A 12,358-nucleotide genomic window follows, 5' to 3' on the forward strand; every position below is an offset into this window, starting at 1 on the left:
GGGGGGAGGGGGGCTGGTCCTGGCTAGTCTGAGCACATGGCAAATCCCTCCAGTATATGTACCCTATCCCAGCATGCACCACTGGACACACGATGAACCAGATAACTGCCACTCATTCCAACCAGGCCGACTACAGCCCAGCCAATCACCAAATGTCTAGTAGCCACCTCGCAGAACGTGATGGGGCTACACTCATTACTAAAATTAGATTTGGGTGGACCTACTGTACATGCCAAGACTGGACATTGCTGCACATATTTAAAGCCCAACACTAAAACAAAATAATTTTAGGTTTGTAGTAAGATTTGTCTCACTTCCTATCCTGGTGAGGAAACAAGGAGACCTCCTCAATGAGGACACAGAACATTGGTTCGGTTTGACTGCTGCCTAACACTCACTCTAGGTTGTCAAAACGTTACCACCTTCTGCCTTGGTGACCACCAAAACCAGGAACATGTCAGTCCTAACAGAAACAACTGACATATGGTCACCTTCACTTTCTCTGCTCCCCCCCCCCAAAAAGTGAAGTTTAAGAGACTTACCTGAATATCCCTTTCAAGCTGCAGCACATGGAACCTGTGCCAGGTGAGGAAGGCAGGCCCTTCATGAGAGAAGTCTATACCTCCAGCACTGCCCTGGCCCGCACCCAGGAAGGTTTTGCTGACGCTGTAGTAGTGAGTCCAGACGAAGTAGTCATAAATGGAAATGTTCTCGAAATTGGTAGTGTTGCTTTCTGGATCAACAAGCTGATTGTAGTGTCTGGTGGCAATGACATAGTCCGGGTGCACGGTGTTCTTTGCAAGGTCCAGCGCATGAATAAAACGCTGGCGCTCTGAACCATTCAGGTCCATAATATTTCTTCTTGCTAGAAAAGAAAGAAAAGCTTCAGTTGTACCATGCTGTATATTGGAGGCACACAAACCATTTCCTGGAAGTCTCAGATGTGAAGGTCAAATGTTCATGGAAAAATCTTAGGGGGTCACAACGCTTAGGGTCAACCTGTGCAGATCACAAGAGGAGTTCTAGCTTTTACCTTAGTACCAAGTAGTGCTTAAGACTTCTGAAGGTCAGCTTGGTAGTCTGAGGAAACCTCCAGCAGCAGCCATTTAAAGTGATCATGATGGGGCCAAACACCACAAGAGGTTATATACTTACCTTCTGGTGCCCAAGTCTTCAAAATTTGCTGCAATGTCAATTTCTATCCCCCTTACGATCCAGGCCTTTTCAATACATCGCTCCCCCGGTTCCTCTCACCAGCTCACGCATCCTGTAGCAACATGCAAATCGGTGGGAGGAAACTACAGGGTGCGGAAGTCCATATTGAACACACCTGAAGATGTTGGTGTCAAACATTTGACCACAAGAAGAGGGACCTATGATGGTCTCTACCTGCTCCATTGTATGTTCTCCAACACTGATGGCTGTCTCCACTAGAGTGCAATGCAGATGTACCAAGCACACACCAGTCCAGTCAAATTTCAGTGGATAAGACCAATAGAAGATTGATTGGTTGCCAGGGACAGCATGGCCTTCAATTAGTGCCATTGGTCCGAGTATCACTTATCCTAGTGCCCATGCCTGTATTGTGTGAGCCATGTTAGTTGGGAAAGGCAAGCCACCCACTGGATGTAATGCCATGAAGTTAAGCTGTGCTTTGAACTAGCACCACTCTGAGCAGCCAATGGACACCTCAAGCTCTGACAGGAGCCACATGATTTTTCATTGGATACTGGAGGTGGCTACTGCCAGCTATCTGAAGAGGCCATCTTCCTGAATGTCAATTCTCTGGCTTTATTAAGAGTCACTCCCTAAAGCAGGTATTCAGGATGGACCACTTGGAGCAGCCCAATAGCCTCCTAAGTCCTTGGGGCTAACCAGTCAATGAGATCAAGGCTTTTGTCCTGCGCGGACATAACCATATGATCTCTTCACAGGCCTTTGGGTCCAGGGGGTTAAAAGAATAAAAGTGATCCACCTTCCCTGGGAGGAGACCATGAAGAGGTTTGCTGCTGGAGCCAAGAAGTGTATGACCAGAGGAAACAAGGTGCAACTGTTGCCCTCATATGGCGATGTGGTGCGTGAGTGGCCAGTATATGCAGGAACCAGTCATGTTATGCCGTCTTGGAACATAGGTTGAGATGCCACTTAAAAAACTCACTTGCCAAGGAGCCAGAGGTCTGCAGGTCCAGCCAGCATAGTATGAAATAATGTACAAAGACTATCTAAGAGATTCAGGTTAAGGCCTAGATCAAAGTAAAATATCAACCATGTCTAGAGATATCCAAATGTCACCCACCTCCCTATATTGTCATGCAGGGGTTTCCCTACACTATGCACCGCCTTGAGGCAGGGGGTTCCTGGCAGCGCATGCTTGTTCCCAGGGGAAGTGGCGAGTGTTAGGGGGCTGCTGGCAGTGGGTGCTCATTGACAGAGTGTCTCGGTTGATGTGCGTTTCAGGGTGGGTGGTTTACTGCCTCTGTCCATTCTGCCCAGTTACTGACATCACTGGTTGCCAGGAGGTGGACAGGATGCCAGCCAGAGCATCCCACTCAACTCTTGGGAACCAGTGACAGTGAGCTGGGTTCATGCCAGCCAGAGCATCACAGGTTGCCAAGATCTCTCAGCAGCCTGGGACGCACTAACTGGCAAAGGTGGCAGGTGCACCTACTGTACATTAAGGTACATCCCTGTTGCAATAAACCAGTTTCCTTTTAACCTCGTTACATGACAGGTGCCAACTTGGATTCCATTCTGAGCAGAGCATCCGAGAGTGAATGGGTCAGAGATCTTGCCATGCAATTATGCTCAGGACATTTATAATGTAGCCATTGGTCAGCTGAAGATCAGTAAGAACAGCACCACACAAACCGTCATCTCCATTTCTACTCACCAACTACAATGGGCTGATCACAGTCATCTCCAGCCCACCCAGGTTTGCAGCTGCCGCAGTTGTATCCGTAGAAGCGGCCGTTGCACAGACAAGCCTTGTTGAAGAAGCGGATGGGCCAGTGTTCTCGGTCATCCAGCCCTTCCACCTTAAACTGGGATCCATGAGGCCTGGCGTCCACCATGACGGGCATGCAGCCGCCGCGGCCCACGGTGAAGCCACAGAGGTCGCTGGGATTTGGAGACTGTTGAGGGTAGAGGCTGGGACAACACTCTCCAGTAGCCAAGGTCTCAGGGGTGGTGCACTGGCGAGGAAACTGAGCGGAGATCAGGTCACAAAGAAGGGTAACCACCACAGCACAGGTATTCCAAGATTTACAGGGCGACATTATCCTGGGGACAGTTGTGGCTCTAGAACAGAAAACATGTTTTATTGGAACAATAAATTGAAACAATGTACACAGCACAGGTATTCCAAGATTTACAGGGCGACATGATCCTGGGGACAGTTGTGGCTCTAGAACAGAAAACATGTTTTATTGGAACCTTGAAAATTAAAAAACATCCCAACAAAGCACAGAAATTAAAAGCCGCCTACAATAAGGATCAGATTATGTCTATGCAGCGGAATCGTGTCCCTCCCCCACCCTGTGACTGACATTGTGCTAGGCTGTAATACGCATGACCATTGGTTACATTGTTCTGGACTCGCAAGTTCTCCTAAGCTCAGCGTGTTGATCGCATCTGCAGGTTATTGAGGAGGATCCAGTAAGAAGAAGTGTAGGAAGCAATCAATTTGTATGCAACCGAACCAATCCCCAAGGGTTTTGCTCACAGGTACAGTTCAGGGAGATATTCGGTGCACCTTCTCCAGAACGTTCTCTTCACCTCTGGCCAGGATGTCTGCTTAGTCCCTACTTTAGGGATGGCCAAACTCCAGCGGTGGTGAAACTACAAAGCCACCAGGGAAGCAAAGCCCCCCCTACATACCACCCCCTTCAAGGCAAAGCAGATGTTACCACATAAAAAAAAAACACACCCACCAAAATGCTCCAGGGCACAGCGGGTGTACAGACCCGGGAACTCAGCACAGGGATGGGGGGGCCCCTCATAATGGGCACAGCGGGGGTACAGACCCGGGAACTCAGCACAGGGATGGTGGGAGCTCCTCATAATGGGCACAGCGGGTGTAGAGACACGGGAACTCAGCACAGAGATGGTGCGAGCTCCTCATAATGGACACAGCAGGGGCGCAGAGGTTTGGGATTATAGTCTAGGATCTTGCCAGAAATAATTTAATATTGGATAATTGTAGGAAAAGAACATTTCTGCTGCTTCTGGTAAGCCTAATGATGTTGGTGTTACCCCCAGTGCTGCCCTCAGTGACTGATGCGAGGAGGAGGAGGATGATGACTGAGAGCAGGCCATCCCCATACACACGATGAGGGGCACTGTGACTGATGAAGACTCTAAGCAGCTCGGAGGGTCGGTGTTCAGTTCCTGGCCACTCAGCAAGGGAAAAGTTCTGCAAAGCTTCATAATGGGGAGAAGTCTAATGAAAAGTCCTCTCAATAAGCTGTGGGAAAGGTAAAGTGACACAAAGGTAGATGGGAAGGAAGTATGGGGAGCCAATGAAGGTCATTGGATTGTAAGCAAAGTGCCTACCTGTGGGCCCGGGTGGTCTCTGGGGGTCATTCCAGGATTTATCTGTAGGCCCAGGTGGTCTCTAGAAATGACTCTCGGGTCTGATCTGGGCTTGAGATGTGGTCTGTTTGGATATACAGTAGATGTGTAGCTGGTTCGGTATCCTCAGTAGGTTGCCACCCGTCCAGTTTTCACCCAAACAGTCCGGTTTTGGAGTCTTGTGTCCGGGTATCAGTGCCGACAGTGGACTTTTCTAACAGATACGTCTGCCACAGTCCCCGGCAAGCGTGATGTCGGGCAGCCGCATCTGCCTGAAGCCGGATCTTCCTCTGAGCTGCGGGTAGCCTGCGCCTGTTTACAGGACCTCGGAAGCCGCATCTATCATTGCCTTCTCCTCCTTCACTTCGTCCTCCGGCTCCCTGACACCGTATAGCCCACCTGAGAGTCGCACAGCTCACCTGAGAGTCACACAGCTCACCTGAGAGTCACACAGCGCCCACCTGAGAGTCGCACAGCTCACCTGAGAGTCGCACAGCCCACCTGAGAGTCGCACAGCCCACCTGAGAGTCGCACAGCTCACCTGAGAGTCGCACAGCCCACCTGAGAGTCGCACAGCTCACCTGAGATTCGCACAGCTCACCTGAGAGACACACAGCCCACCTGAGAGACACACAGCCCACCTGAGAGTCACACAGCCCACCTGAGAGTCGCACAGCCCACCTGAGAGTCACTCAGCCCACCTGAGAGTCGCACAGCCCACCTGAGAGTCACAAAGCCCACATGAGAGTCACACAGCCCACCTGAGAGTCACACAGCCCATCTGAGAGGTGTACAGCCCACCTGAGAATCACACAGCCCACCTGAGAGCCACATAGCCCACATGAGAGCTGCACAGCCTATCTGAGAGCCCGCACAGGCCACTAGGCCACCTGAAGACTTCAGGGCACCAACCCAGAACAGCACAGAGTATGTAGCTTCATATTATTGTGTATTGCTGCAGTCCTCTACAGCCGGTCTCCTTACTCCCTCTCCTGGCTCTCTCCTCTATATTCTCCCCAAAAAACTAAATTGTTGCGCACGGCGCTAGAGTGTTCGGGTTTCACTTGAAGAAAAGGTGGCAACCGTAATCCTCAGTACAATGCAGGCTATTCTGTAACACCAAATCTTGGACATATACTGGCTATGACCTCACCGGAGTGCTATAGCGCATCCTTCTATCTTCAGCCTTAGCAGATATGTTACTATTTAAAAGCATCGTAGATTTCTGGAGATGCCAGACATGGAGCGGCTTGGTGCAGCAATGACTCCGGGTTGTCAGGATTCCATTCATATCATGTGACTTAGGACGCAGAGATAAAACTGAATCCAATACATTTTCCTTTCAGGTATTCGTAGCTCTGTATCCTGTGACGGTGGGGAATGGACACATTCCGATGTCTGCTCAGCAAATCTCATCCAAAGGTAATACTGAGCGTGTCCAGCAGAGGGCGATGTTCAGCCAAAGGATAACTAACTCCAATACAGAGCTGGAAGAGGTTCTGGGCATCTGCGGAATGCCGAACACAAGCACACAGACACAAATATTGTATTGCCGCCAAGCATCATGAAAAGAATACAAGTTTCTCCAAAAGGCCAAACTTTTCTTTTCTCTTTATTTAGAAAAATATTAAAGTTGTCACACGAATATGAATAGAGGGGAACTCTTCCAATGGGAACACTTGTTCTGACAACTGAAAGAGAATTTCTCATCACTTCCTGTTGTATCACCAGGACAAGACGTGAGCAGAGACAGCCAAAAAACAGATATAGGTTCTAAACAATTTTTGGGGGGTTTGGGGTCCGTTGAGGGGAAAATGGGCCTCTGCTAAGGCCAGGAAGATAGGAAAGTGGCTAGAAAAGCCCCGTCATAAAGCTTGCTCAGTCTGGTCTCAGCTTACAGGAACACATTGAAGAATTGCTGTTCTCAGCTTAGAGACACATCCTTGGCCCATGAGAGGAGCTGACGCTATTTGTTTATTTGAGTGGAGGGGATTGTTGTCACTGTTTGGGTATCTTGTAACCCCCTAACCCACTTTCCCTTGGACTATGAACCAAATAAACCTGAAAGCAAAGATTGATGGAGTATATGTTGGTCATTCGGTAACCTCTGGTCAGTCAGGGACTGGTTTGGAGAAGCTGTAGAAAACTTGACCAATAGCAAGGCTACAAGGGCTCCTAAGGGGGTCGTCGCTACACATGAAAACACTTATTGTAGAACTTGACACCTTATGCCTGAAATCCCTTTAGAAAGTAAAGCTCCAGGTCCAGAGTGGCATGTTGGTATCACCCTGACACCTGATTGTCTCCTGGACTCTCTGTATGTCTGAGACTGAATGGTCTCTGGTGTCACTCTGGGATCTTCAGATGTAGGTCCAGCATGTTGTGTTGGTGTCACTCTGCTATCTGATCTAGGATCCTCAGATGTAAGTCCAGAATTGTGCTTGTGTCACATGATATTTTATTTAGGAGTTGTCTCTTGCACCCTCTGTAGGTCTGGCTGGGACTTAGTGGTCTCTGGAGTCACTCTGGAATCTTCAGATGTAGGTCCAGGGTTGTGTTTTGGTGACACTCTGACATCTGATCTAGGAATGATCTCTTGGACTTTCTGTAGGTGAGAGACTGGTGGCCTCTGGAGTCACTCTGGGATCTACAGATATAAGTTCAGAATTGTATTTGTGTCGCTATGATATCGGACCTAGGAGTTGTCTCCTGCACTTTCTGTGGGTCTGGCTGGGACAGAGTGGTCGCTGGAGTCTACAGATGTAGGTCCAGGATTGTGTTTTGGTGTCACCCTGATATCTGATCTAGGAGTTGTCTCCTGGACTGTGTATGTCTGAGACTGGATGATCTCTAGGAGTCACCCTGGCATCTTCAGATGTAGGTTCAGGGTGGTGTGTTGGTGTCACACTGCTATCTGTCGATGAGGGTCTGGTGGCCTCTAGAGTGACTATGGAATTTTCAGATGTAAGTCCAGAATTGTGCTTGTGTCACCATGATATTTGATATAGGAGTTGTCTTCTGAACTCTCTGTAGGTCTGGATGGGACTGGGTGGTCTCTGGAGTCTTCAGTTACCTCCAGAATTATTTATGGGTGACATCCTGACATCTGGTCTTGGAGTTGTCTCCTGGACTTTTTAGATGTGAGAATGGGTGATCTCTAGGAGTCACCCTGGAATTTTCAGATGTAGGTTCAGGGTGGTGTGTTGGTGTCACCCTGACATTTAATCATGGAGTTGTCTCTTGGACTTGGTGTTCTCTGGAGTCACTCTAGAGTCTTCAGATGTAGGTTCTGAGTGGTGTTTTGGTGTTAACCTGACATCTGATCTAAGGGATGTCTCTTGGACTGAGTGGGACTAGGTGGTCTCTGGAGTCACTTTGAAAGAGAGAGAGGAAGTGAGAGAGAGAGACCACCAGAAGATATTTAGTGTAAATTAGTATTAAATGTGTGTTTTTTTGTTTTAATTATGAGCTTCTTAAATTCCCAGATGGAAGAATACATTTTGGTTATCAAACTGTTGATGAATCATGGTTCATTTTTACCAAACTCATTACATCTGGCTGGTTTAACCCTACTACAACAAGCCAACCCCCCCATTGCCCATCCTGTTTGGTTTTCTGCGGACCAAAAAGTGGACAGTGGCTGTCATTTCTGAACCCTGCACCGACACAGCTACAGTACGTGAGGACGTTGCCTTCTTCACCTTGGGAAAGACGTTGCTATCTTCACCTTGGATGCCTCAAGACCTTGGCCCAGCGTTGCCTCCCATCCAGGACTGCTGTACAGAGCATGTTACCTTTTAGCCATGACCGTCCACGTTTCCATATGACGCCAGGGTGACACTTCATGTTTATTACCTTGTTTTCGGGCCAATCGTCCCTCCACCACACCAAAGTCACCACCAACAAGAACATAATCCAAGCAATGATACCATTTGTGTGTTTAATAATCTATATTATTATTATTATTATTATTATATTATACATTTATTGTGACAGGTTAAATATACATATATGTGCAACAGAAGGTGGAACCCAACATATCCATAACAATCCAAAGTGTGAACCAGCCACACCGAACTTGTGATGTTAACCTGCCGAGGTGTGAGAAATGACAAAAAAAATAGTGCGATGCGTAGACACTAACGCCGGACTCCACATTAATAGTGACTCACACTCAGTATGAACAGGTGATCATATTTCCTTCACTTGTCTAAATACTTCATACAAATTAAGACACTCGTGACTCAAGCTCTGCATTCCTGAGTATAGGATATTCCTTTGATTTGATCATATACCATTTGTGTGTTTAATAATCTATATTATTATTATTATTATTATTATATTATACATTTATTGTGACAGGTTAAATATACATATATGTGCAACAGAAGGTGGAACCCAACATATCCATAACAATCCAAAGTGTGAACCAGCCACACCGAACTTGTGATGTTAACCTGCCGAGGTGTGAGAAATGACAAAAAAAATAGTGCGATGCGTAGACACTAACGCCGGACTCCACATTAATAGTGACTCACACTCAGTATGAACAGGTGATCATATTTCCTTCACTTGTCTAAATACTTCATACAAATTAAGACACTCGTGACTCAAGCTCTGCATTCCTGAGTATAGGATATTCCTTTGATTTGATCATCAGGGGGTCAGAAGACTCAGCTGTCCTCATTACATATATTCTTCTAGAGGTGAAGAACATATCCTACCGATATGTCAACGATGACACCTACTGATGGATTGGGGGGAAATGGTGATGGATGAGCAGGAAGTGTTAATATTCTCCCACTGAGGATCAGGAAGTGGCATTGTTTTCGCACACAGGAGCAGGAAGTGACAATTTTCTTACACTCAGAAGGAGGAAATGACAATGTGCTTCTACCCAGAAGAAGAACATAGCGAAGTTCCCCCACTCAGAAGAAAGTGACAATATTTTCCTACCCAGGAGCAGGAAGTAGCAATGTTCACCCCATGAGGAGCATCAAGTGACAATCTTCACTCATCCAGAAGAAGGAGGTGACTATGTTCTTTGCCCCAGGAGCAAGAAGTGACCATATTCTCCAACCCAGAAGAAGGAAGTGGCAATGTTCTTCCACCCAGAAGAAGAACATAGCGAAGTTCCCTCACTCAGGAGAAGGAAGTGACAATGTTTTCCTAACCAGGAGCAGGAAGTGGCAATGTTCTCCCCATGAGGAGCATCAAGTGGCAACCTTCACTCACTCAGTAGCAGGAAAGTGACAATGTCCTTTCTCCCAGGAGCAAGAAGTGACCATATTCTCCAACCCCCAGGAGCAGGAAGTGGCAATGTTCTCCCCTTGAGGAGCATCAAGTGACAATCTTCTCTGACCCAGAAGAAGGAAGGGACAATGTTATTTCTCCCAGGAGCAAGAAGTGACCATATTCTCCAACCCCCCAGAAGAAGGAAGTGGCAATGTTCTCCTCATGAGGGGCATCAAGGGGCCCAGAAGAAGGAAGGGACAATGTTATTTCTCCCAGGAGCAAGAAGTGACCATATTCTCCAACCCCCCAGAAGAAGGAAGTGGCAATGTTCTCCTCATGAGGGGCATCAAGGGGCCCAGAAGAAGGAAGGGACAATGTTATTTCTCCCAGGAGCAAGAAGTGACCATATTCTCCAACCCCCCAGAAGAAGGAAGTGGCAATGTTCTCCTCATGAGGGGCATCAAGGGGCCCAGAAGAAGGAAGGGACAATGTTATTTCTCCCAGGAGCAAGAAGTGACCATATTCTCCAACCCCCCAGAAGAAGGAAGTGGCAATGTTCTCCTCATGAGGGGCATCAAGGGGCCCAGAAGAAGGAAGGGACAATGTTATTTCTCCCAGGAGCAAGAAGTGACCATATTCTCCAACCCCCCAGAAGAAGGAAGTGGCAATGTTCTCCTCATGAGGGGCATCAAGGGGCCCAGAAGAAGGAAGGGACAATGTTATTTCTCCCAGGAGCAAGAAGTGACCATATTCTCCAACCCCCCAGAAGAAGGAAGTGGCAATGTTCTCCTCATGAGGGGCATCAAGGGGCCCAGAAGAAGGAAGGGACAATGTTATTTCTCCCAGGAGCAAGAAGTGACCATATTCTCCAACCCCCCAGAAGAAGGAAGTGGCAATGTTCTCCTCATGAGGGGCATCAAGGGGCCCAGAAGAAGGAAGTGGCAATGTTCTCCTCATGAGGGGCATCAAGTGGCCCAGAAGAAGGAAGTGGCAATGTTATTTCACCAGAAAGAAAGAACTCACAATGTTCTCCCACCCAGAACAAAGCTTTTCCACCCAGAAGAAGGAAGAGGTACCTTCTCTTATAAAAGAACAAAACCTAAAGATGTTTTACTGATGGATTTGACTTGGTCGCAGTCACTCTTTCCTTGGCAGGCCACAACTACACATCCACAAACCAACAGAACTGCTCTCAGCCCTTTTGTTCAGAAGTGGCACTTCTCCACCCTTCCATGGTGATGTATGGACGTAGTAAAGTGCTTTGTATATTTTTCCAAATATCATCTCATAGAACAACCTTCAGACACTTTCGTAACTCCCTCTACAGCGTTTGCAACCTTACCGTTTCCTCCTAATATAACAGCAGACACTTCTTCTGCACTCCCCCCTTCTCCTGCACCTTCATCTTTTATCTATGGCTTTTTATTCGGCCCAACACAGATTGTATTTCCCATCATAATGTTTACCAGTACACAAATAGTTGTGCCTACGTGTGACCCGCTTATCTGAAAGTTGCAGAACACATTCTAAACACATTCAATACCCGCAATAGGTCATTAAAGGAGTCTCATCCACGCTGGTGGAGACTCGATGAAGCACCTATCCTGTGTCAATCAAAGGGCTCTGCCAAGGCTTACAACTCTTCCCACTTCCAGATACATTCTATTGTGGAACCATCATCTTACATATACACTGAGTGGCCAGATTATTATGACCACCCCGTCAGTACTTGGTTGGGCCGCCTGGTGACTCCACGAGATGATGAAAGGTGATGCGAGGAATCTGACACGGCGCTGTCGCCCTTCTGTTGTCTTGTACCAGTCTTGCCCCTCCCCCGTTCTGCCCTAACATTGACTAGTCGCTGACGGCCACAATTCGCACGTTCAGACCCAGATTTTCGGCTGACAGTCCGGTCTTTAAACACTTTAATAATGAGCTGCTCTTGAACATTTAACGAATTCTGCTGTTTTGCTGATACTCGCTCCATGGCTCCGAGAGCCAACAATCATCCCGCGTTCCCAGGCTGTTACATCGCGTTGTTTCCCCGAATCTTCAGAAACAAATCACTTCAACTGTCATGGTAACCAACCCGCTTCCCTATTTATAATGGTCCGGCCCTCTAGCAACTTCAGCGCCAAATTATAGCTAATTTGCCTACAAAGGTCAGGTGGTCATAATAATCAGTGTATATAATAATCCGGCCACTCAGTGTATATAGATACACAAGGAAGGTACAGAATAGGATAAATGATCCAACACTTTGCTCAGGTTGACAGAAGAGAAGAGAGAGAGAGAAAGAAGGAGGGAGGAAGGGAGGAAGGGGCGAAACCTGCAAATCAACTTCCCTTTCCCTTTAAAAATGACCCTTTTATATCTCTGTGATTATCAATGATCGGTCTCTCATTAGCAGAAGATAAGAGACGTTTTCTCACTCATGGTTGGACGGGTCTTGGAAGTCTCTCACTTATCAGTAACCATGTCTTGTGATAAAGTCTTATTGCTGGGATTGTCGAGGAACATTCCTTCATCCATGAACAAAGGTGGACCCCCCCCC

The 12,358-nt window shown here is 47.5% G+C and overlaps 1 protein-coding gene across 1 annotated transcript in view; it reads right to left on the bottom strand.

Annotated features, from left to right (window-relative positions):
* The window catches only part of LOC108802761 (5,6-dihydroxyindole-2-carboxylic acid oxidase-like), an 8,764-nt gene extending 5,489 nt beyond the window's left edge, over window positions 1-3,275 (bottom strand). The window contains exons 1-2 of the mRNA XM_018574616.1: window positions 2,891-3,275; window positions 543-865 (exon numbers count right to left, since the gene is read on the bottom strand). Of these exons, the coding sequence (XP_018430118.1) occupies window positions 543-865; window positions 2,891-3,275 (708 nt within the window). The remainder of the gene's footprint in view (window positions 1-542; window positions 866-2,890) is intronic.
* Window positions 3,276-12,358: the final 9,083 nt, after the last annotated feature.

This window comes from Nanorana parkeri, unplaced genomic scaffold (genome assembly GCF_000935625.1).
Source record: "Nanorana parkeri isolate BGI_ZX_2015 unplaced genomic scaffold, ASM93562v1 scaffold3093, whole genome shotgun sequence".
Classification (NCBI taxonomy): Eukaryota; Metazoa; Chordata; class Amphibia; order Anura; family Dicroglossidae; genus Nanorana; species Nanorana parkeri.